At 53.5% G+C, this 25,589-nt stretch overlaps 1 protein-coding gene across 1 annotated transcript; it reads left to right on the top strand.

The window, feature by feature from the left end:
• Positions 1–523: 523 nt before the first annotated feature.
• Positions 524–20,496, top strand: LOC130021554 (vacuolar protein sorting-associated protein 33A-like; the record flags this gene model as incomplete). Its single annotated transcript, XM_056112315.1, is given in 14 exon segments — positions 524–586; positions 1,808–1,935; positions 3,655–3,841; positions 9,410–9,526; positions 10,017–10,191; positions 13,038–13,228; positions 14,816–14,942; positions 15,560–15,627; positions 16,280–16,409; positions 17,055–17,200; positions 18,372–18,384; positions 18,387–18,491; positions 18,494–18,530; positions 20,409–20,496. Coding segments are annotated over 14 exon segments (1,575 nt in total), but the record flags the coding sequence as incomplete, so codon positions are not given.
• Positions 20,497–25,589: the final 5,093 nt, after the last annotated feature.

Raw genomic sequence — 25,589 nt, forward strand, 5'->3', positions numbered from 1 at the left:
GCGGGCAGCGAGGGGAGGGCCCCGGGCAGGCGGCGGCCTCTGGAGCCGGGGGCGCCCCCAGTGCAGCCCGAGCGAGGGGGCGTTGCGCTCCCGCCCTGCGGCCCGGCCCTGGGAGGGAAACGGGGCGACTCGAGTCCGTCTGGCAGGCCGAGCGCAGCCCCGCGTCCAGGCCCTCCCCGCTGTCCCGCGTGCGGGTGTCGCCGCCTGCGACCCTGGAGCCACTTTCCCAGCTGCCTGCTCCTCCACGGTCTCCTTGGCAGTTCACCCGGGGGTCCATGACCCCAGTCCGACCCCAGGACCCTGCAGACACACTCTTTGTGGAGGACAGTGACTGTGCGTCCGTGGCCAGTCGGGCCCCTTGCCCTGATGGTGTTTTTCTTCAGGCCCCGGAATATGAGTGTGTCAGCTGTTGCTCACTGCAAGCTTTGTTTGTCCGGAGTTTGCAAATGACTGTTGTTTGCTGCTGGCTGTTACTGAAATTCCTTTTACTCAAAGGACGGGATGCTTCTCCCTCCCGCAGGCAGTAGTTTGGGATGAGCATCTCACAGGACCGTTTAGCTTGCTTGCACAGTGCTCATTTCTAAAGGTAAAAGGGTTTTGGTTATTTTTTTTTTTTGAAACTGTCATTCTGGACTCTAGCAAGAGTAATGTGATGTTCCACTTCTGGAGTAACTGGTGTGCAGAGCTGTCTGGCTTTTAGAATCACTGACGCTTGTATGAGTGGTAAATGTTTTATCTTCTGTGGACCTTTTGTTTATTTATTTGAAGGAAAAAACCTTTTATTTGGTGACTTTTAGGAAGAGGACGAGCGGAGAGAGAAACATTTCAAGAGAGACCGCGGGCTTCTGCAAAGGCAGAGAGAACCCCTACACACATCCCAAGATTAGACAGGAAAGCACAAAAGTCCCCATCTCAAGGAGAGCTGCGGGCACCGCATTGGCTCGGCTACATGGGCACAGGCAGCTCAGGGGCTCGGGCAGCATCGGAGCCTTCAGTGGACCTTTCAAGGGTGGGTGTGCTCCCCCCTCTTCTCGACGGATCAGCATGTCTTCTGATTGTTACTTAATGTGGCTCAAAGTTTTTCAGACACAGGATTGGTTACTTCAGCCTGAATTTATACACCTGGCTTTGGGGAATCTAAATTTTTATACTAAAGTGGTTTTGAATTTTATTTGGAGGCTCGTGCCAGGCAGTGCTCAGGACTTACTCCTGGCTTTGCACTCAGGATCACTCCTGGCAGTGCTCAGTGGACAGTATGGGGTGCTGGGGATAGAACCCCGGGTCAGCTGAATGCAAAGCCAGCACCTTCCCCGCTCTACTTTCTCTCTGGCCCCGGGTCTCCTGAGCACTGCCCCAGGGCACCTCCTGGTGGTGATTCTTAGCAGTTCGATGATGCTTGGTGCTGTGGTGGCAGCAATATCCCAGGCCACTCCAGTGGCCTCTCCAGGGATGCACATGGCAATGCTAGAGACCCTTGTGGTGCCAGGGGGCGAAGTTGGCAGTCATGTGTCAGGCATGTACCTTAACCCCTGCACTCTCTGACTCTACACTAAAGTATACTGTGCTTTGGAGCGGGAGTGTTACAACACCTGAGTTTTTGTTGTTGGTCTGTTTTGTTTGGGCCACCTTTGGCAGTGCTCAGGCATACCCCTGGCTCTGCACTCACGATTGACTCTTGGTGGTGTTTGGGGACGGTGTGGGACGCCAGCAGTCCAACCCAGGTTGGCTGCCTGCAGTGATGCGCAAGTTTGGGTCGGCTGGTAAGTTTTAGGGGTTCTGTTCACCTTTTGTATGTGTGCTTTCCTAGGAACATGAGGTGGAGAAAATGTTCACACTCAAAGGAAGCCTCTTGCCAGCAGCCGATGTCAAGAATATCAATTTTTTCGTCAGACCCCGGCTAGAACTGATGGATATAATGGCTGAAAATGTGCTTAGGTATCTCAGAGCTGATGCTGGGTCCATACGGAATCATTCCTCTAGTGGTTTGAGTGCTCATCAGGACACCTTTGCTTGCCAGCGCTTTGGGAAGTGGATCTTTGGACAGATGTGAGAGTGTGTTGGAGGAGAATGGGGGGTCAGGAGCAGGATACTCTGCAGTCAGCCAAGGATAGATCCTCGGAACCCAGTGCGGTCCCCAAGTCTCCCGGGAGTGACTTCTGAGTGCATAGCCAGGAGTTATCCCTGAGCACCTGCCGGGGTGGCCCAAAAACTGTAAATAGAGAATGGGAAATTTTGTGTATTGGGGGTTGGGGAGGCAGGGCAAACCACATAAACCCCCTGTCTCAGGACAGTAGAAAGCTCCGGCCTGTCTCAATAGAAGGACCCGAATTTCGTTATAAAAAGAAAAGCAGCTAGGGCTGGAGCAATAGCACAGCGGATAGGTGTTTGCCTTGCATGCAGCCAATCCGGGTTTGATTCCCAGCATCCCCTATGGTCCCCTGAGCACTGCCAGGGGTAATTCCTGAGCACAGAGCCAGGAGTAACCCCTGTGCATTACCGGGTGTGACCCAAAAAGCAAAAAAAAAAAAACAGCTTTTCAAGTACTGAATACCATTGTTGGGGTCGGGAGTTCCCTAGCCCTGGGAGGCACGGAGAGACCAGACAGACAACGTTCCTGCAGGAATTCAAGCGGGGTTTTATTCAGACCAGCATGTTGGGGCTCCACAGCATACCCAAGAACGGGCAGAGGCTGGGAGCCTCGAACTCAGAAGCAGGTAATCTTTTATACAGTTTGAGAACAAAGACCACATATTGCCAATACGTGTTATTTTGCACAAGTTTTGCCAATACGTGGTTTGCTGGGTTCCTTGCAGTTTTTCTTGGAGTATCTCGACCCAACCTTCTTGACCTGGTCACATAGTTTCAGTTTCCAGGATGGTCAAAACATTCTACCTATCCTTAAATAGTTATGTCTTATTCTAGCTCATACCTTACACATCTACTGGGTTCAATCCAATTTTGCAACCTCAAGGCTGCTGAACTGTTTACAGAAAGCAATTTTGCAAGTTAATTAACTCCTTCCTAGCCTTCCTAGCTCCTTTCACCATATGCTCAAATTTTATAAGCAAAGTCAGGAGAAACTGATTAAAAATTAATGCTGCAGCATCTGTGGAGGAAGTGCACCAGCCCAGTCTGCATTACGTTTAATCGACATGGCCCCTAAGGACTTAAAAGCATGGGGGCTATTTGCGCGAGATCGGGCACGGTGTGGAGCAACCTTTTATTTTCCTAGAGACAAGCCAACACATTGCTTGATTAAATAAAAACATGTTTTCTCTGCAAGAAACAGATGTCCGTTGCAATAACCCTGAGAGGTTTTTTTTTCTTTTCTTTTTGTGTGATACCCGGCAATGCACAGGGGTTACTCCTGGCTCTGTACTCAGGAATTACCCCCGGTGGTGCTCAAGGGACCATATGGGATGCTGGGAACTGGGAATCAAGCCCGGGTCGGTTGTGTGCAAGGCAAACGCCATACCTGCATCAAAAAGCATCAAAATCAAGAGAGCAAGAAAACTAGAATCTTGGGCCGAGTCAGTGGTGGGGGGTAGCTCATAAGCGTCTCTTTACAGCCCACTGTTTGTCAGGCACGGGGGGGCCCTGGGGAGCAGTCCTCGCCTTGGGGCCTCGGGCCAACGCACGGTCCTTCTCTTGCAGTGAAGACAGACGTGGCCCCACAAGAGATTTCCACATTTTGTTTGTGCCCCGGCGTAGCCTGCTGTGTGAGCAGCGGCTGAAGGACCGGGGCGTCCTGGGCTCCTTCATCCACAAGGAGGAGTACAGCCTGGACCTCTTTCCCTTCGACGGGGACCTTCTCTCCATGGAGTCGGAGGGCGCCTTCAGAGTAAGTTCAGTGTTTGCCCTTTGAACTTGACACTCGTTTCTGCCTCGTTCGTGATGGCGACACTGACACTGGCATTTCAGTGATTCCTGGAAGCCGCCAGTTTCTTCCTTTTGGGGAGAGACGGGAGTTGGGCCACACCCAGCAGTGCTCAAGGTTTACTCCTGGTTCTGTGCTCAAGGATCACTCCTGCCCATGCGCGGGGACCATATGTGCTGCCGGGGATAGAACCCAGGTTGGCTGCGTGCAAGACCAGCGCCTTCCCCTGTGCTGTCTCTCGGGCCGCTGCTCCTCTTGCGTATGGAGACGCTCCTGTTTCAACAAATTGGCTTAAAATTGTGATTGCCCTTACTGAATTCTCAAAAATCAATTGTCCTTAAATGTGTTTATCTCTGGTGTTTCTCTGCTGCTGGTCGATGTTTGTCCTTGTGCCCGTCCCACCCTGACTTGACTGGCTGTGGAGGAAGCTTCGAGAGTGGAAGGCAGGGCCGCTCTAGCCAGAAATACTCAAGTCTGTCACTGCGTTTTTCCAGTTAGCCATTTGTGAGGGATTTTGTTTCCATGACCCGCCTTTCCCCTTGATTGAGACTTGGCAGGACCTGAAGTCTCTTATCTTACATTTTCATTTTCTAGAAGTGAAATTGCTTACATTTTTCATTCAAACTCTTGAGGTTGTTAGGGCGCGGATCGTGATCTCCCTTTAACGACAGAGACTCCAGAGACTGCAAACAGCAAGCAAGGTTTATTGTAAGACTGGCTAGCCAGGGTCAAGCCTCCTACACAGACACGCAGGTCAGTTAGGTGAGGCAAGACCCCGAACTTCTTCAAAGGGGATCTTATATAGGCCTTCACTGGCCGTTGCAGCAAAGCCCGCGCATTTCATAACCAATAGATTTGTAACAACATATGCTTTCTTAACCAATCCCATTAAGGGTACATCACTTCTTAGCCTATAGTTTAAAGATCAGCATTTTGCGTCAGTGCTTAGGAACTGACAGGTTTTTAAGGCAGTCCTGGGTCTTGCAACATGGGTCTTGTGAGAGACATCCGGTTATCTGGTCTGACCCCCACCCTTTACCTGTGCCTGTATCTGAATTCCTTGGTCAGGGGCAGAAAAACCAGTTATTTTGCAGTGCAGACTCCTATAAAGCGATCTGAAAAAGCTATCTAGACCTGTTCCTTGAAAAACAAGTTATTTTGCAATGCAGGTTCCTATTAAGCTAAGCTAAATTATTTCTGGTGGTAGTCCATTTTGGGCCCGTCCCTCACAAGGTTCTGCAGTGTGACCTCAGGGCTGGGTGCAGGGTGTGCGGAAATTCTGTTTCTCTCACATGCCTGAACCAGCCTGTTTCCTATTGGTTATTTTCAGCACATATTTATTTGTTTGCTTTGCTTTGGTTTTTGCTTGGGTCCTCACCTGGTGATGCTCAGGGATTACTCTTGGGGGTCCTCAGGGGTCCATATTTGACTCTTTGATGCCAGGGAAGCACCTTCGCACTGAACTACCTATCTGGCCCCCCAGAGTTTTTCTTTTTCAAATGTTGTCTTTTTCTGAAAGGTGGATTTTTGTTTGCAAATATGATTTTATATGTTTTGTTTACTATCTTTATGACAGGGAGCACTTCTGAAAAAATTCTCTTTAAAAGTGTCAGCTTGGCTCTTAGGGGTTCCTGGGCCAGAACTCTGGCTCTTTCTTCTGTAGGGTGAGATTTCGCCATGCTTAGTCCCTTAAGAGAATCTGTAGACCCAAAAGCATTGATTTATGTGAGTTTTCAACTGTTGGAGTGCACGGAGCTTAGGTTTATCAGGTTGCACCCATCACAGTGCTCCGAGTCACTCCCATTACTTTGTCTGTCTGTAACCACTTCTATGCTCTCTTCCCCAACCAATTTGTAAGGTCTCATCCTTCTTAGACACTGAAGCTGTACTGTAAGTTAATATTGCCTTTCTCCTCCCTTATGTCTTTTGAGCAGTTTACTTTAATGCAGTGTCCTTTTGTATAGATACAGGAAGACAATTAATTCATATTATGCTTTATAACTTAGAATTTAATTGGCTTTGGATATTATTCACTCCCGGGCATCTGCTTTCTCAACTTAAGCCTCAGTTGCCCTCACTTCCTAGTACCCCAAGGGCAGGGTCCCGATGAGGGACTAGATGGAACCAGGGCAAGCCGGTAAGTTATGTGCTACCCTGGCATCGCGATGGGCCAGGCCAAGGTGCCACAATTCTTGACTATAAGTTAAGAGTTTGATCATAGGCAAATGCTGTCATGATCCAAAAGTAACGATGAGACTAGGACCCTGCTGCTAGGAATAGGAAAGATATCTGGCCTGAGCACTGCAGTCTGAGATTGAGATGGCCCTAGGAGAGCAATTCTATAAGCTCAAAGTATTTCTTATTGTGTCCATACAAAATGATTAATATTATGTATGCTTATATGTTGGTTGGACGAGGAGAGGAGAAACATGTCCTAGAAGCAGTTTCCCTGTGTGTCCTGACTAGCTTGGATGAGACTGAACTTTCTCCCCTTCAAACTGCCTTCAGTAAATGATTTCAGTATATTGAGGCAGTTTCCCTTATTCACATGAACCTAGCAGGCCTTAGGTATGCAGATCCCAGGTGCTTAGCCAGGCCTGATCTTTGGGATGTAGATGCCTGGCTCCAGGCAGGCTGATGTAGATTCCAAGCTCTAGGGACTGGTCTTTGTTGTGCTAATCCAAGTGCTTGTAGCTTGTAAAAGGTGAGGCCAGGATTCAATGTGGATGTAAAGAAACAATGTATGGTTTGCTGCCTCAATGTTCTTTCTGTAACTCCTTTTGATGACATCACTATATTGCGCCCTTTAGAGGTACTGTGATCTATGTAAGGGAGATTTAAGGGCTCTCTGGGGGGACATGTGCATCAGAGAACCTGGGAAGATGGGGCTGAGGACCTAAGCTGAGAGAACAAAGGAGCACATGCTTGAGAGATCCTGGGGCCTCCATGACATACATCTCTTCCCTGTAATAAACTGCTGCTAAGACCAACCAGCCTGGTCCCCATTTCCTTCCTTCACCTGACCAACGCCATCCACCTCCCTGGAGTGGGGAAACGGCCTGAGACCACCGAACGCGGGCGGCGGGAGAGATAGACCGCCGGCCCTTTAATTTTTTGTGTGTTTACACATTCAACCAGATGTTTTTCCTATGACATATTATTCACTGTAAATAGGGGAAATTGGGCATGGGTGGAGTTCTGGAAGCCCGAGTGAGACCCCCCGCCCCCAAGTGGGTAACCACCACCTAGAGTGTGCGACCCTCAGCCTCAGCGAGAAAGGGAGGGAAAGGGAAAATAAGTACCGGAATGAAGGGGAAGATGCAAGGGGGAAACACATCAGCTTGATAATGTCCTCTAAAAATGGTGTACAAGGGCCAGAGAGATAGTAAGGTGGGTAGGGCACTTGCCTTGCCCCTGGCAGACCCGGGTTCGTTCCCTGGAACCCCATATGGTCCTCCAAGCCTCGCCTGGTGTGACCCCAGTGCTGAGCCAGGGAGTCAGCCTGAACCCGTGCCCAGCCCCAATGCTCCCGGCGCTGCTCAGAGAGGCGGGACTGAGTAAAAATGTGTGTATGTAGTCTCCGTGGGTTTAGCGCTGGGCCCTCGCAAACGGCCCTGGGGGCTGAACGGCCCTGTGAATTCCACTGAGAAGAGTAGAACTGGGCTGATAATGCAAAGGTTCACCCCAGTCCCAGTTACAACCGAGCAAAACATGCAGGGTAGACATGTGTTGTTAACGTGTGTGTGTGTGTGTGTGTGTGAGTGACACATCTGGCGATGCTCAGAGGGTACTCCTGGCAGTCTAGTAGCCTGGCATTGGTCACTATCGCTCTGGCCTCTGTTGTTAGCACTGTAGCACTGTCCTCCCATTGTTCGTCGATTTGCTGGAACGGGCACCAGTGACGTCTCTATTCTGAGACTTGTTGTTACTGTTTTTGGCACATCGAATACACCACAGGGAGCTTGCCAGGCTCTGCTGTGTGGGCAGGATACTCTTGGTAGCTTGCCGAACTCTCCGAGAAGGACGGAGGAATCTCACCCGAGTAGGCCATGTGCAAGGCAAACGCCCTACCTGCTGTGCTATCGGCCCCTGTGGTTAACTTTAAAAAATATTTTTTAATACGGAATTATGGGTGGTAGGGAGATAGCTTAGAGGGCTAGAGCCCCAGCATCACCTGGGGAGCCCCGGGTTCAGAACAGGAGGGACCCACACACCACCCTAGGGGCTTTTAAAGGGGAATTACAAGGGCTGGAGCAATATGCATTGGGAGAGCATTTGCCTTGCACGCAGCTGACCCAGGTTCAATCCCCGGCATCCCATATGGTCCCCAAAGCACCACCAGAATAATTCCTGAGTGCAGAGCCTATCCCTTGAGCCTCGCCGGGTGGGAGTTGTTAGAGGTGTCTCTGTAGTAATACGCCGTTTTTAAACATGAATGTTTTGTTTGGGTGCTCGGGGCTGGGCAGGGCCGGGCAGGAGCCATCTTAGCTGTCCGCAGGCAGACACAGTTCCAGCTCTGAACAGTCACCTGGGCCCCTGAGCAGTTCGAAAGATGCCCCCTAATGCTTTCCTTCCCCTGAATCTTCCTCTCTGCTCTGCTCCAGTGCGGAATTTCTGGTCCTTTTCTGAGGACTCTTTGGACATCCCGACCAGGATGTTTTGGACTGAAGTGTGAGGCTACACCCCAGACTTGGCAGAGACATCCTATGGGACCTTTGGGGATACTGTGCTCATTCTGAGCCGGGCTCCCTGGGAGGTCTCCCTAGGAACCCCGCCCCCAGTCTGCACCCCTTGTCCTCACGCCTTTGGGTTGCACGCCTGTTGGCCGCTGCCTTAGACAGGGTCAAAGATTCCACGATGAGGGGCGGGAGCAAGAACACAGCGGGTAGCGCGTTTGCCTTGCATGAGGCCGACCCGGATTCGATTCCCAGCATCCCATACGGTCCCCCGAGCACCACTAGGAGTAGTTCCTGAGTGCATGAGCCAGGAGTAACCCCTGTGCATTGCCGGGTGTGACCCAAAAAGAAAAAAAATAGAGTCCCGCGATGGGCACCAGCAGTGCCTCCGCATCAGGTGGAGTGCAGGTGAAGCACGTTGCGTGGTTTCCCTCCTCTGCTCTCTGCACTTACTGGATGAAGGGATTGAGGCGCAGGAGTGATCTTGAGGCCCCGCTGGGGGCCGTGTGTGCTCTGTCAGCCCTGCTGAACCGCCCGGCTGGGGGCGCGTGCGTCCTCTTCCCTCTTTCTGGGCCAAAGATGTTTCTTTTTGTCTGTGTGTTAAATGGACCTTGTGGCCCTTCTCCGAGACCGTGGCTGCCCTGCTCCTGTCCCCTGTGACACTCGCTGCTGTATGTGGGAGAGGCTGCCTGCCCTTCTGCAAGCCCAGAGTGTCCTGCTGTGGGGTCACGCGGGCATGCAGAGGCCAGCCTTTCCTCGCCCGCCCAGCGATGCTCACCCCCAGTAGAGGCGCTGCCTTGGGGCCTCAGTGCTGACTCGCAGAGCCTGTGCCCAGGCGCCCGGCCCTCTCCCACAGGAGTGCTACCTGGACAGCGACCAGACGAGCCTGTACCACGCGGCCAAGGACCTGATGACGCTGCAGGCCCTGTACGGGACCATCCCCCAGATCTTCGGCAAGGGCGAGTGCGCCAGGGTGAGCCGGGGCGGGGAGGGGGGCCTCTCTCCTGTGGGTGGAGATTGGGGCTCCACCTCGCAGTGCTCTTGGCTCTGTGCTCGGGCCACCAAACTGAGGCTGTCTGCGTGCAAGGCGTGACCCCTGGCCCCTCTGCTGTCTCCCAGCCCTCTTTCCTTTTCTCTTTTCTGTTCTTTATCTTTTCTTTTCCATCCCTCCCTCTCTCGCCCTCTCCCTCCTCCCACCCTCTCCATACCCAGCAGTGCTCGGGGCTCACTCCTGGCAGGGTTTGAGGGATCGTATGTGGTGCCAGGAATTGAACCTGGGTCAGCCACCTGCAAGGCAAGCATCCTACCCACCATACCGTCTCAGGCCTATCTTGTTTTATTTTATTGTTCGATTTTTTTCCGTCTTATTTTTAAATTTTGGATTGCCAGACTCTTTTTTAGCTTCATTTTAAAATCCGCCCATTGCTAAAAAGGCTCTGCCTGGTTCTGTACTTTGTTTCCAGCAAGTGGCCAATATGATGATCAGGATGAAGAGAGAGTTTGCAGGAAGCCAGAATTCCATATTTCCTGTTTTTGATAACCTCTTGTTGCTTGATCGAAATGTGGATTTATTAACGCCCCTTTCGACTCAGCTGACATACGAGGGACTCATCGATGAAATTTATGGCATCCAGAACAGTAAGTGAAGTGACATCAGTTACTAATAGGTTAGCTGAGTAAAATCAATCTCAAAAGTGTCTGTTTTCGAAGGTGCGGCCTTTGTGTGTAAGTCAGAATACTTGAAAATGTCAGGCACTGACTTTCAGCCCAAGGTTAAAGCGAGCTCGAGCCAGGTCACCATCGGGGAAACCGAGGTGAAGGCCTTGTGCAGAGGGCCATGCGGTGTGCAGCCCCGTTGCTCGGGCCGCCCAGGGAGGCGTGAGGAATAGAGCGTTTCTGAGGGGTGCCTGGGTCCAAGGTCACGGAGGTTTGGCCCCGGATGTTAGATTCTGTAGCATTTCAGATCTGAGTGGGGACTAGGAAAGCTCACAGGGCTAGTGCCAGGCACACAGCCAGCGCTCAGTTCCATCCACACTCCTGCCTCGTCCAGTGAGCACTGAGCCGGGAGTAGCTCCTGCTGGGATACAGTCTGAGAAGTTTCCCACAGTCTGATTTGTGTCTTTTCTTCAGAACAGGGAGCCCTAGGCCTCAAGAGGGGTAATTCCGGCGCCTTCAGGAGTGGCCCTGGTTGTGGGCTGGGGAAACAGCCCTGGGGATGGAGCCCCGGTCTGGAAGGACGGGGATGCAGCTAACTGCATGGGGTCTCTCTGGGGACACAGAGCCCTGCAGCCGCTGAGTGCTGGTCGAGTCCAGACAGTGCTGTCTGTCCAGTGTGCCAAGCTTGTTATTGCAGAGTGGATTGCGATGGCTTGTGTGTGTGTGTGTGTGTTTCTGCAGTGGTGAATGTGTGGCTCAGTGACGGCGGCCACGGAAGCAGAGCAGGACCACATGTGGAGGCATTTCCACACAACAACCCGTTTTCCTGCTCTTTAATGATTATGAAGGTGTTTCCGGTTTGTTTTTTACCAGTTGTTCCGAAGGATAACCTCTTAAGTTGTTTCCTTTTGTGGGGACAGTCGTAAGCAGTGCCCAAGGGGCCGTGGGGCTGATCTCGGTGATTTTCTGCTCTGTGGGGCCAGTCTGTGGCCCTGGAGCCACCAGGGCTGTGCCTGGTAGCAGCTGGGGGTGATGCCACACACACAGCCCCTCCCCAGACTCCTGCTCCGAGCTGTCCTGGCACGGGAGCACCCTGTGCGAGGGGTCCCCACCTCCTGGTGCTTCTGCAAGTCTCTCGGGGGATCTGGCAGAGGTGCTGGGGTTGGGGGTGCGGAGGTGTGAGAGATGGGACTCGTGGGGTGCCTCCGGGAGGAAGGAGTTTCGGGAACTCACAGTCTCTTCATATCACACACTTCCTGCTGATCAAACATTTAATTAAGGGAGAGGGCTGGAGTGATAGCAGAGCGGGTAGGGCATTTGCCTTGCACGCGGCTCAGCCCGGGTTCGATTCCCAGCATCCCATATGGTCCCCTGAGCACCGCCAGGAGTAATTCCTGAGTGCAGAGCCAGGAGTAATTCCAATGCATCGCTGGGTGTAACCCCCCCCAAAAGAAACCGTTAAGAGAAATCTGAAAAACAAGGGGAAATTGGGCTTCCCCATAGCCCCCCAGCTCTGCGCCCGTGGCTGGACCGAGGGCGATGGCAGGCCCGTGCAGGAGCTGCGTGCAGGCTGCCTGGGCCAGCGGCTGCCCCTCTGCTTTGAGCTGGAATGCGAGGTCTTGCCGACCTCGTGTATCTCAGCATGTGCTCAGGCCCCGGGTCCCGTGGCGTGCTGTCTCCAGACGCTGGCGCCCGGGCTGTTCGGAGGGACTTAGGATTTGGAAAGCATCCGAGAAATATTTTCCTTCCGTCGGTCACTTTCTCTCCCCACATTCTCCGATGCAGGAGTTCTTGTTGCTTTATGATTCTCAGCTCCACCCCACAGTTCTCAGGGCCCACACGGGGCAGTGCTCAGAGGAACAGACAGCTGGACTTGAGCGTGTGCTGCCCCCGATGACCCGTCTCTCTGGACCCACAGCAGTGGAGCTGATTGTATGTAGACACGTCGGGATTTGTGTTGAAACTGGAGATGTTTTTTTGAAAGGAACCAATTTGGAGCTAGAGGCAGAACAGCAGTTAGGGTGAGTTTGGTCCCCAGGACCGCATATGGTTCCCCCAGTCACTGCCAAGAATAAGCCCAGAGCACAGAGCCAGGAATAAGCCTTGAGCACTGACAGGTGTGGCCCAAATATCAGAGAAAGGAAAAAGAAAGGAAAGAAGCCTTCGGAGCTGTCTCCGCCCTCATGCACACTTCCATGCTGAGGTGATTCCTGGGATCTTGTTTTTCTTTTTCTTTTTTGGAGAGTATCTTGCCCACACGGCAAAGCCTGGCAAGCTACCCGTGACGTGTTCGATATGCCAAACACAGTAACAAGTCTCAAAATGGAGACGTTACTGGGCCCGCTTGAGCAAAATCGATGAACAATGGGAGGACAGTGACAGGGGTCACACTTGGCAATGCACAGGGGTTACTCCTGGCGCTGCACTCAGGAGTTACTTCTGGCGGTGCTCAGGGGGCCATATGGGATGCTGGGAATCGAACCAGGGTCTGCCCAGTGCAAGGCAAACACCCTCCCTGCTGTGCTATCACTCCAGCCCCATCCTGGGCTCCTCTTGGCTTGTTGAGATGTCGGTGTAGACTGCATGCACTTGCACGCGCCAGCAGGACAGACAGTGGGCCGCCCGGGGGCATGTTTCCTCGGGTGGCCCCATCCTGAGTTCGGTTCGGGCTGGCAGTGGCAGAAGGCGGCCCACGGGCCAGGCCAGGGAAGCCGTGCGTGAAAAGTGTGAGCGTCCTCTGCTCGTGCACAGCTAGTGACTCAAAGCCCAGTGCTCTCCCCTGACAGGAAGTCTCTGGAGTCTCACTTGGGGTGTCCCCTCCCGTGCAGGTCATGTAAAGTTGCCGCCCGAGAAATTCGCCCCGAAGAGGCAGGGTGACGGGCAGGACCTGCCCACAGAGGCCAAGAAGCTGCCACTGAACTCAGCCGAGGAGCTCCACGCCGAGATCCGAGACTGCAACTTCAACGCCGTGGGCGCCGTGCTCAGCAAGAAGGCCAAGGTCATCTCGGCCGCCTTTGAGGTGACTGGGGCCTGGGGCCAGGCGGCAGGCGGGCTGCGGGCGCCTGGGGAAAGGTGGTGCCAGGCCCTCTCCTGGTGTCAGGTCCTTTGCCAGTCACCGTCCGCACTCCCTGTCCCTCTCTCCTTCCTCCCAGCCGCTGGCGGTGGCGGCATCTCCGCTAGCTCCTGCATCTAGGGAATCCGGGATCAGCCCGAGCAGGCGGGGACGGCGGGTGATACTGAGAGCACAGTCCCCGGCCCCCAGCTTCCTTAGCGCCTCGCGCCCTCCTGCTGCTCTTTATTCTGGGTTCAGGTCACTTTTGAAACCTGAATCAGTAAAATGATAGAAGCTGAATTTTTTAACTCTGGGGAAGTTTTTAAAAATCACTTTTTCCCTTGAAGGATGGATTTCCTGATTTCATCTTTTTTAGGAGTTATCTCCACTATATCAGTATTTGTATTTCTTTGGATTTTGTTTTTGAGGGGAGGCACACCCAGAGGTGCTCAGGGCTAAATCCTGGCTCTGCGCTCAGGGATCACTTCTGGTGGGCTGAGGCAACCCCATGGGATGCTGGGGATCGAACCCAGGCTGGCCGCATGCAAGGCGAGCACCTCGCCACTGTTCTGTCACTCTGACCCCATGGTTGTTGTATTTCTGAAGCTGCTTTTGTCTCACTTGGGTTTTGTTCCTCAATTTTTTATTTCCTCATCGTGACTTATAAAGCTATGGATAAGAAGTGTCGGGCATTCACTGTGCCAGCTCCGAGCTCGCCGTGGTGTCCAGTTCCCTCCCTTCCCGCTGCCAGTGCTCAGGGCTGGCTCCTGGCAGGCCTCGGGGTTCTGTGGGGAGGCCGGGGACTGAGCAAGCGCCTCCCCCACTGTATAGCTTGGACCCAGGAAACGTTTTACACTTGATTTGCTGTTGTTGAGGTCTCAGGCTATACGAGCGTTAGCTTTTGTGGCTTCAAGGCAGTTTGCTGAGCTCCACATCCCTGGCAGGGACCATGCAGTGTCAGGTGTGGCCTGCGTGGCCCCTGGGATCCCTCCCTGTCCACATGGTCTCCCAGTGCTGCAGGAAGTGGCTGTCGGAGTCCCTGGACCCACCAACCTGCCTTTTCTATTTTCGTGTGGCTGTGGGATCTGGTTATAGCCGAATTCGTTTTGTGTCCGTTTCTCACACTAAAAATTAATTTGGGGGTGCCGGAGGGATAGCACAACGGGCCAGGCGCTTACCTTGCATGCAGCTGACCTGGGTTCACTCCCCAGCATTCCATGTGGTCCCGGTGCAGGCCAGGAGTGATCCTTGAGCTCCAGGCCAGAAGGAAGCCCGGGGCACTGCCTTGCACGTGATTCAAACATGCCCTGGGAAACCCAAAGACCCAAACTCTTAAAAATGCACTCTTGGCAGCCAGGGCTGGGGCTGAGGCACAGTGTGTGTGTGTGTGTGTGTGTGTGTGTGTGTGTGTGTGGCCTTGGGTACCTTCCCAGCACTGCTGTGGCTGTGACTGGGGCACGCCCTGTGTGTGTGTGTGTGTGTGTGTGTGTGTGTGTGTGTGTGTGGCCCTGAGTGCTGTCCCCAGTACTGTCGTGACCTTCTCCCCTCCCTCAGGAAAGGCACAACGCCAAGACGGTGGGCGAGATCAAGCAGTTCGTCTCCCAGCTACCCCACATGCAGGCGGCGCGGGGCTCCCTGGCCAACCACACCTCCATCGCCGAGCGCATCCAGGACGTGACAAGTGAGTGCCCTGTCCCGGGCTCAGGCTCAGGGTGTGTCACTGGCTCCCTGCTACTTCTGGGGGCCCCGGCTACTATTTCACTTGTGCTTTGTTCCCTGTGCTAGCCGCTGTGTCCTCGCAGAAATGTTCCGAGTGTGACTGTTGGGTTCTGCGGGGTCAGGTGGTGCAGCAGGGCTCTCCCAGGCTCCAGGTGGCGCCAGCACTGCTTCGCCAGACCTGGCACTGATTGCTGAGGTTGGTTTCAGTCGGATGTTGCAAGGAGCTGGAGTTGGAGCGGTACTGCAGTGCCTGGCACACAACCGGCCCGGGTTGGGTCCCAGAGTCCCATATGGTCTCCGAAGCCTGCCAGGAGTGATCCCTGAGCACCACCGGGGGTGGCCCCCAAACGAACCAAAGTAAAATGCCCTTGGGAAATTGAAGGGGGAGCTGCTAGGGCCCAGGCCCCGGGGCTCTGTGTCTAGGCGCACCTTGGGGCACAGGCCGTCAGCCTCACTGTTCTGGAAGGTGCCTTCCCGGTGATGACTTAAACTTGGTGCTTGCTTGCTACTTTGCATGCCTCCGGGAGAAATGAGCATTTCTCCCACTTCTGAGATGCTCGTGTGTGAATTATGTTTCAGCGTCTGAAGACTTCTTTGATCAGTTAACCGGGGAGCAGGAGTTGATGTCTGGAATAGACACTGATCAGGTACGTGAACACTAAAACCGTTTTAGCCGATAGTTAACCAGATTGGCAAACAGAACTCGAGGTAGGAAAGGAATCGCTTTGATTCCCGTGTCTGGCCTAAATACCTGTCAGGGCAGTGCAAAATGTGCGGAAAGAGATTCTGCCAAGAGATAGGTTTCTGTTGACCGGGGGTGGTGTGTGTGTGTGTGTGTTCCATTGTGTGTGTGTTCGTGCATGTGTGTGTGTGTGTGTGTGTGTTCCATTGCGTGTGTGTGTGTGCATGTGTTCCATTGCTGTTTGCTGTCCTCAGAGAAACAAGACCCAGCCCTGAAGCCCAAGACTATTGAAGCCCATCACGGATAATTTAAGAGCGTGCGTTGTATGATCCCTTTTCCTGTCTGCCTGTCAATAAATCCCGCATTCTCACTTGCAGCAAGCAAGCGCCCAAATTCCCCACAGTCCCTGCTACTTTACTGATGCTGCTCAGGTGTGGCTGACAAGTGGGACAGTTGCACCCGCCCGCAGCCCCTGGAGCTTAGGTTGTCCAGGGAGTGTGGGCAGGAGCGTGAGCCAATCTCCAGCCTCTCCTTGATCGGGCCTCTGAGGGGCCCGGGAACGCCCAGGCCTGCAGGCCCAGACCCGGCGCTCACGCACAAACCTGCCATGACTCTAGGTCAACAGTTATATCGAGGACTGCATCGCCCAGAAGCATCCACTCATCAAGGTGCTCAGGCTCATTTGCCTGCAGTCGGTGTGCAACAGTGGGCTCAAGCAGAAGGTTCTGGATTATTACAAAAAAGAGAAATTCTCCAGGTCAGTGTTTCTAAGTGACTCATTTGCCAAGGGCGAAATTTTTTAAAAAGGCAGTTGGCCTTGCACGTGGCCCACCTAGGCTCGATCCCCGGCACCCATATGGGTCCCCTGAGCCCCACCAGCACTGACCCCTGAGCACAGGAAGTGGGGGGCAAAAGCAAACAAAACAAAGGAGACATCTGGAAAATAGCACGTCAGGAGGTGTGTTTGGCCTCCTTTTCCTACTCAGTTATTTCAGTACACTGTCATCTATCTTCCTTACCTTGGGCCCATGCATTCTGGCTTTAAAGTGAAAATGTGGGGTCCAAAGAGCTCGAAAGGGGCTACAGCAATAGCACAGCGGGTAGGGCGTTTGCCTTGCACGCAGCCGACCCTGGTTCGATTCCCAGCATCCCATATGGTTTCCCGAGCACCGCCAGGAGTGATTCCTGAGCGCAGAGCCAGGAGTAACCCCTGAGCTTCGCCGGGTGTGACCTGAAAAGAAAAAAAAACAAAAACAAACCAAGAGCTAGAAAGGGGTAAGGCACTTGTCTTGCATGCTGCCGGGTATGACTCAAGAACAAAAGTATCAGAATGAGAGTGAAAATGTTCGCTCCCTCTTCGGAAGTGGGAGATCTAGCAGGCTCCCCAACTTCTCTTGCAGACATACGGCTACGAGCACATCCTGACGTTACAGAACCTGGAGAAGGCCAGGCTGCTGCGGCCCCAGCAGGGGGACAGGAACAGCTACCCCACCTTCCGGAAGACCCTGCGCCTCTGGATGGACGATGTGAATGAGCAGGTGAGCCGAGTCTTCGAGCACACGCAGTCACATGCACACCATCTAATAGGCGAGCCGAGCCTTCACGCACATGCACGCGCGCCAGCACACACACAGACACGTACATAGACATACACACACATTTCCCCAGTGGTGTGGCGTCCTGCTGGTGGGAAGGCGCTGCCTTTGCAGAAGCCAGGACTGAGTGGGGCTTGTTGGGGGACACTTTTTGAAGATGGGGGCTGGGGGTGGGAAGCGGGGGCCCTTGTCCACTTAGGCCTCAGGGAGGGGGAGGCTGGTCTGGACTCAAGGAAGCCTCTGGTCAGCGAAAAGGCCAGCCTCAAGTAAGAGGATTGGGGACCAACACAACTGACTCACCGTGGGCAGTTGGGGCTGCTGGACTCAGAGTCACTGTGAGAGAGGGGAGTTTCAGACTGGGGGTCACTGTGATGCTGGGTGCTGTCACTCTCACTCTTGGGAGATTTGGGCGTGGCTGTGCCCTGGGGCCTCGCCCCCGGAAGAATGCCTGAGAGTAGCTTGGCTGGGCTTAGAGCTCTCCACATTCCGTCCCCCCAGTTGGCCAAGTTTCCATAGGAGAAGTTTCTCACCAAATCGATGAACAGTTTTTCTTCTGTGGGGGTCAGATGGAATCTTTCCTGGGCAGACCGTTGAATGTTCAGACCCAGCGGTGCTGGGGTTTGGCCACGCCCCTGCCCTCTGCACGGGCTGCCGGGCACTGGCACCTTCCAGCACACAGGGGCACCAAGCAGCTTTCTGAGATTGGTTTGAGACAGAAGGACTCAGGGCCAGGAGAGGTGAGGGCAGAGCCATGCGTCAGCTCTGCACCACGAGGTCTGATGCATAAAGCTGTAGGGGTGGGGGTGGGGGGGAGAGAGAGAAGGAGAGAAGAGAGAGATTGGGAATTGGGTAGAGGGTGGAGATGGCAGGGCTCAGCGGGCTAGGCTGGAGCACACTGTGTTCCTCCCCAAAGTCAAATTCAGGACGGCAGCGTGGAGGACATTTGCCTTTAATGCGGCCAACCCACGTTGTGATCCCTGAGTGCAGCACCAGGAGGGAGCCCTGAGCACCGCAGGGTATGGCCTACGCCAAAAAAAAAAAAAGAAAAATCCCATGGCCCATTAGGCAGTGAGGAGTTGGTTGACTCCAGGTGTCCCTCTCGAACCCTCCGCAGAACCCCACGGACATCTCGGCTATGCCCCCCTCAGCATGCGGCTGGCCCAGCTGCTCTCCCGGCCTGGTTGGCGCAGAATCGAGGAAGTTCTGCGCATTCTCCCGGGCCCCCACTTCGAGGAGCGCAGCCGCTGCCCACGGGCCTGCAGAAGAAACATAGGTTTGTGAGGGATTTTATTTTCATGACCTGCCTTTCCCCTTGATTGAGTCTTGGCAAGACCTGAAGCCTCTAATCTTACATTCTCATTTTCTAGAAATACAATTGCCTACATTTTTCATTCAAACTCTTGAGGTTCTGCAGTGTGACCTCAGGGCTGGGTGCAGGGTGTGCGGGAAATTCTGTTTCTCCCACACGCCCGTCCCAGCCTGTTTCCTACTAGTTATTTTCAGCACATATTTATTTGTTTGCTTTGCTTTGGTTTTTGCTTCGGGCCTCACCTGGTGATGCTCAGGAATTACTCTAGGGGGTTCTCAGGGGTCCATATTTGACTCTTTGATGCCAGGGAAGCACCTTTGCACTGAACTATATATATGGCCCCCCGGAGTTTTTCTTTTTTAAATGTTGTCTTTTTCAGAAAGATGGATTTTTGTTTGCAAATATGATTTTATATGTTTTGTTTACTATCTTTATGACAGGGAGCACTTCTGAAATATTTCTCTTTCAAAGTGTCAGCTTGGCTCTTAGGGGCGCCCGGGCCAGAACTCTGGCTCTTTCTTCTGTGCGGTGAGGTTTCTCCATGCTTAGTCCCTTAAGACAATCTGTAGACCCAAAAGCATTGATTTATGTGAGATTTCAACCAGATGCTTTTCCTATGACGTGTTCTTCGCTGTAAATAGGGAAAATTGGGCATGGCTGGAGTTCTGGCAGGCCGAGTGAGAACCCCCCCCCCCGCCCCCAAGTGGGTAACCACCACCTAGAGTGTGCGACCCTCAGCCTCAGCGAGAAAGGGAGGGAAAGGGAAAATAAATACCGAAATGAAGGGGAAGATGCAAGGGGGAAACACATCAGCTTGATAATGTCCTCTAAAAACGGCGTACCAGGGCCAGAGAGATAGTAAGGTGGGTAGGGCACTTGCCTTGCCCCTGGCAGACCCGGGTTCGTTCCCTGGCACTCCATATGGTCCTCCAAGCCCTGCCTGGTGTGACCCCCAGTGCCGAGCCAGGGAGTCAACTTGAACCCGTGCACGGCCCCAGCGCCCCCGGTGCCTGCCTGCGCCCTCTGCGCCCTCTGCCATTGGAAGCTTGTGCAGGTGTGTTTGAGACGCGATCGCATTTCCCTGCGTTCTTGGCCATGTGAGTTGATTTGTGGTACTGGTACTGCTGGTCTCAGGACTTGACCTTTCAGAACGCAGGTGCATCACCAGATTTCCGGGCCCCCTTTCCCCTCAGCATGTTGGTCTCAGCAGCACCTTAAGAGAAAGAACCTGGGGCTCGCTTGTGTTCTGGGCTGCTGTCACCCAGCTACCCATGGGTTTGCTCACGTCCCTGGGCTTCGGCCTGTGGAATCCAGAACTTTCCTGGGATCCCCCGATGGTCTCTCCCCACCCCAGTCTTGGAGCAGGGAAGGGCTTGCATGCCCTTGTGTGGTGACAGGACAGGGGCCTGCCCGGCCCTGTGTGGTGACAGGACACGGAGTTCACCTTCCATGCGATTCATTGCATGTCTGGGAGAGGCCTCTCTGCTCCTTCTGTTCCCAGTCAGCAGTGCGGAAGCGTTGAGGAAGCGGCTTGGTCACCCCAGCTGAGGGTAGGGGCTGTCTCGGTCACACCCAGGGTCGCTCCTGGCCCTGCGCAGGCGGGGTGGGGCCATCCCAACAGGCAGACCCGAGACAGGTCGGAACCAAGGGCCCCACATCCCCCCGTGGATGCTGCATTCACATCTTCTCTCCCGCCCTGAGCCACGATGGCCCCCGAGCCCGCATCCCGGTGGGGGAAGCCATGGCTCTGCTCACCTGAGCTGCTCGCAGTGGCCCTCACTCCGGGTATTCTGCTCAAGGGACCCCAGAACATGGGCACCCTGGCGTGTGTCATGTGAGCAGTCAGATTGGGCTCAAGGCGCTGGGGGGCTCGCCCCACCTGGTGGAGTTTGCCAAGGGCCCAGGCGCCCTCACCAAGGTCCGTCTCTGAGGCTTCCTCGTGTGAATATGAGGGACCTTCCAGCCCTCACAGAACAGAGTCTGCTGCTCGTGTCCGATCCCCCCCCCCACACACACACACTCGGAGCCCTAGGGGCTTTTAAAGAGGAATTACAAGGGCTGGAGCAATATACATTGGGAGGGCATTTGCCTTGCACGAGGCTGACCCAGGTTCAATCCCCGGCATCCCATGTGGTCCCCAAACCACCACCAGAATAATTCCTGAGTGCAGAGCCTATCCCTTGAGCCTCGCCGGGTGGGAGTTGTTAGAGGTGTCTCTGTAGTAATACACCGTTTTTAAACATGAATGTTTTGTTTGGGTGCTCGGGGCTGGGCAGGGCCGGGCAGGAGCCGGCTTAGCTGTCCGCAGGCAGACACAGTTCCCGCTCTGAACAGTCACCTGGGCCCCTGAGCAGTTCGAAAGAGGCCCCCTAATGCTTTCCTTCCCCTGCATCATCCTCTGTGGTCTGCTCCAATGCAGAGTATTCCGTTCTTTTCTGAGGGCTCTTTGGAATCCTGACCAGGGTGGCTTAGACTCAAGTGTGAGGCTGCACCCCAGACCTGGCGGAGCCATCCTACGGGGTCTTTGGGGATGTTATGCTCACTCTGGGCCAGGCTCTCTGGGAGGTCTCCCTCTGCACCCCGCCCCCAGTCTGCACACCTCCACAGTGTTATCTTTTTATTGTTAATTTTTTCACCCGGAGAGGCACGGGGCTTACTCCTGGCTGTGCACTCAGGAGTTACTCCTGGCGGTGCTCAGGGGACCATATGGGATGCCGGAATTTGAACCCAGGTTGGCTGCATGCAAGGCAAATGCCCTCCCCGCTGTACTATCGTTCCAGCCCCGACACTAGAAGCTTTGACCTGGGGATCCTTGTTCCTTCAGCTCTTTTGCATGGAAGGGCGGGTGTGAGTCAGAACTGAGCGGCTGTGAGCGTTGGGGGGATTCCATGGCATGTGGGGTGTCCGTGAGTTTTCCGAGGCATGTGGGGTGTCCCCTGGCGGGTTCTGCAGGGCAGCTGGGAGACCGGCCTCACCTCCAGTCACCTTCTCTCAGTCCTGTTTGCCGGCTTGCTCTTCGAGCTCTTGCTAACTCTGATTTTTCCCCCTGACACATAAAAATTTCCTCTATCTGGATATTTTGAAGTTGAATGCCAGCATGAGACGGGTGACAGGGCTTGCTGATGACAGTGAATAGATGCCATTTGCATATGTCCTGTGCCTTCAGGCTGTATATAGTCTTGAACTGTGTCTGCAGCTCCTGAAATTTTGTTTGGAACGGAAGACTGATTTTTATGTAACTTCCTGATAGAATGTCGTGAGGTGCTGCCCGAGGGGTAAGGGGTCCTCGGAGCCCTAAGGGGGGAAAATGACCCAAATTGAGGTGCTTCCTGTGTGCCAATGTCCCATCACGCCACACCTCCCAGGGCTGGTGTTTCCCTGTCCAGAAGACGCTGGACAGACGTGAGCCAAAGCTCTAGCAGAGAGGAAGCATTTGTGCTGCGGGATGAAACAGAACTGCCTTCGGAACCCCCAGCTTTGAGTCAAGCTGACATTTTCAAGAAATACAAAACAGACTTTTTTTTCCCCATTTTTAGTACCAGAGCAGATAATCCCCTAAGGTTATTTGCTTCCCTGCGAGATATTTAGCTTACCCTTTCAAGGTTCATTTAGAGCAGATCTTGGCGTTAAATCAGAGTTGGGTGCTAACCGAGTTCAGAGTGTTTGCTTATTTGTGGCCTTCTTTGTCTCTTAAGAGGAACAACCGTAGTTACAGGCCTCCAGAGAAAACAAAACACAAGCACCCGCTTCCTCCAGGCCTGGTTCCTCTGTTCTCAACCCCTGGCCATTTTTCTATGCATCGTCCCCAGATCAGGCAGGGGACAGAGGCAGAGAGGGTCTGAGCAGCCCCTGAATGGTGCTCCCTGAGCAGTGCTCCCCATCTTTGTGGCTTCTGTTGAGGTTCTGAAGTGAGTCATCAGGTTCTAGTGACAAATGTCTCATGTACGGCGTGACACAAAGATGGAGTTTGTGCCATCAGTCCCCGGGGTGGGAGGAGGGAGCGTCAGGTTTTGGGGGTCAGTGGCAGGAGGATATGACCCATAGTATGTCAGCTTTATCTCAGTTGGGGGAAAAACAGATCATTTGTGGAGGAGTGTGCTTGGGGTACAGATTGGCGGCGTTTTTCTGGATTTCTCTGTCTCCCTCTTTTTTTTTTTTATTTAGGAGTACTGCTATTTATCCAGCCACTGATTAGCTGATTGAATTCTGCATGAACTCCACCTTACTTTTTTTTTATTTTTTATGATTTTATTTATTGAATCACCGTGAGAGCAGTTACAAAGCTTTCAGGTCTAAGTCTTGGTCATACAATGAAACACCCGTACCTTCACCAGTGCCCATTTTCCACCACCAACAACCCCAGTATATCCCCATCCCACACCCTCCCCCTATGTGTGGGGCAGATGATTTCCAAATTATTTTCTCTCGACTTTGATCACATTCGATATTTTGACACCAGACCCACCATTATTGTTTGAGATTTTACCCCAACACTCAGATCTGCTGAAAAGGCAACAGTAGACAGTTTGTTTTCTATTGCTGGTTATGAATAACCTATGATGTTGTGTGGCTGCAGTAGTGGCCACGTGATTTTGAAATTCCAAATTTGAACACTTCAATCTGGAGGGATTTCTGCCCAAACCTGCTGGGTTCCGAGATTTGCTCCTGAGTCTCTGGCATCCTGGTCATTAAGCAGCTTGATCAGGAGTCAGAGAGGCCGTTCATGGACAATGACTTGGGGTCTCGTTGGGACGGGGAGGACAGGACTGGCTCCACCCCCATCCTGTGAGGCCCAACAAGTTTTGTCACTGAGGGCCCAAGCCTGACTGTCCAGTGACCTCTGGAGGATGGTGGCCACCTGGCCGCCAGGGGGAACAGGCCAAGGCATGAACCCATGGGCCCAGCACTGCAGGGACCAGACGCCTTTCTGCCAAAAGCCACTGGGTTTCGAGAATTGTTTCTGAGTCTGTGGGATCATGGCCATTAAGCAGTTCAATCAGGAAGCAGAGAGGCCATGCCTCCAATGATACAGCTGAGCCGGAGGGGGCTTGTGGGTGTGTTTCACACATACCTAACTTTGGCTGTTTACTTTCTTGGTAAACTTTGCCCCAAGTTTTTGGGTTCTGGCCAAAGACACAGAAGCAATTTTGGGGTATCTGGAGTCTGAAGGTGCCATCAGGCTGCTGATGCATTCGCCTCACAAGGACAGTGTTTTTCGTTTGTTTGTTTGTTTGTTTGTTTGTTTTTAATGTAGGAGTACTGCTATTTATTCCGCCACTGATTAGCTGATTGAATTGGGCTTGAACTCCACCTTACTTTTTTTGTTTTTCATAATTTTATTTATTTATTTATTTATTTATTTTTCTTCTTATGTTTATTTATTGAATCACCGTGGGAAAAGTTACAAAGCTTTCAGATTTAAGTCTCGGTCATGCAATGATCAAACACCTTTCCCTTCACCCTTCACCAGTGCTCATTTTTCACCACCAAGAACCCCACTATACCCCAGCTCCCACCCACCCAATGCCTATGAGGCAGATGATTTCTACTTAACTCTTCTCTACATTGATTACATTCATTATTTCGACAAAAGATGCACCATGAGAGCTGGAGCAATAGCACAGTGGGTAGGGCGTTTGCCTTGCACGCGGCCAACCCGGGTTCGATTCCCAGCATCCCATATGGTCTCCTGAGCACCGCCAGGGGTGATTCCTGAGTGCAGAGCCAGGAGGAACCCCTGTGCATTGCCAGGTGTGACCCAAAAAGCAAAAAAAAAAAAATATGCACCATGATTGTTTAGAATTTACCCCCCAGCAATCAGAATGGCTGAAAAGGCATTGTGAAATACGTTGTTTTCTATATAAAGTTTGGAGTTCGGGGCTGGAGAGATAGCATAGCGGGTAGGGCGTGTGCCTTTCACGTTGCCAGCCCGGGTTGAGTCCCAGCATCCATATGGTCCCCTGAGCACCGCCAGGAGTCACTCCTGAGTGCAGAGCCAGGAGTAACCCCTGTGAGTGCAGAGCCAGGAATAACCCTTGTGCATCGCCAGGTGTGACCCAAAAAGCCAAAAAAAAAAGTTTGGAGTTCCTCCCCTCCAAACACAGGTGTGAGGTGCTGCATTTCGCTGAGCAAGCAGAAGGAAAGCAGAGAGCTCGGGCCCAGTGGTTGATGCAGATTGCTGGGCCGGGCCGTCGAGCAAGGGAAATTTGGGGATCTCTGGGACCCGACCTCGGGCCCAGTGCTCTCCGGGGCCCCTGGCTTGGTCGTGTCCTACGAGTTGGGGGCGAGCCTGGCCTTTGTGCTTGCATTGCGTTTGGACGGGCAGGTGGGGTGTTCAGGGCCCAGCTGCTGACACCTGATCCCGCCCTGGCCAGGTGGGAGGACGGAGCTTGGCGGCTGGCCCCGGAGATGCCCAAGATAACCAGTCAAGGAGATAACCAGAGTCAATCCCAGTCGAGTTGGGTGATAGGCTGAGATAACGCACCGAGCCGCTGAGACAGATCCTGTCTGGGGACGCTCGGGCACCTTGATCCCAGGCCGGCCTGGCCTGGCGGGGGTCGGGGGCGAGTGGGCACCAACCAACCTTGGCGTTTCCGTGGCTCAGAGCTTCCGGGCCCTTCCGCTTGCTCTGCTGTTGTTTCGTTTTTGGGTCACACCTGGACATGCTCCGGGGTCACTCCTGGCTCTGCACTCAGGACTTACTCCTGGAGGTGCTCTGGGGTCCCTATGGGATGCCGGGATTGAACCCGGGTCAGTTGTGTGCAAGGCAAACGCCCTCCCTGCTGTACTAGAGTTCTGGCCCCATGGCCCAAAACTTAAAGAAAAATCCTTGCTGGGGTTGCCCCGTCCCTGGCGCTCTGTCAGCCTCGTGGGTCTGCACACGGCTTGTGCGACTGCCTCGAGTGGCCAGTGACAAGGGCACCCGCCTGTTCTCCTGCTCCCCAGGGCTACTCTCTGCCCAGTGCTCCCGGGCCTGCAGCCCTCAACTCCTGCCCTGTGTTCCCTCCTCCTTTCTGTGGTGTT

Source organism: Sorex fumeus, unplaced genomic scaffold (genome assembly GCF_029834395.1).
Source record: "Sorex fumeus unplaced genomic scaffold, SorFum_2.1 ptg000017l, whole genome shotgun sequence".
Lineage (NCBI taxonomy): Eukaryota > Metazoa > Chordata > Mammalia > Eulipotyphla > Soricidae > Sorex > Sorex fumeus.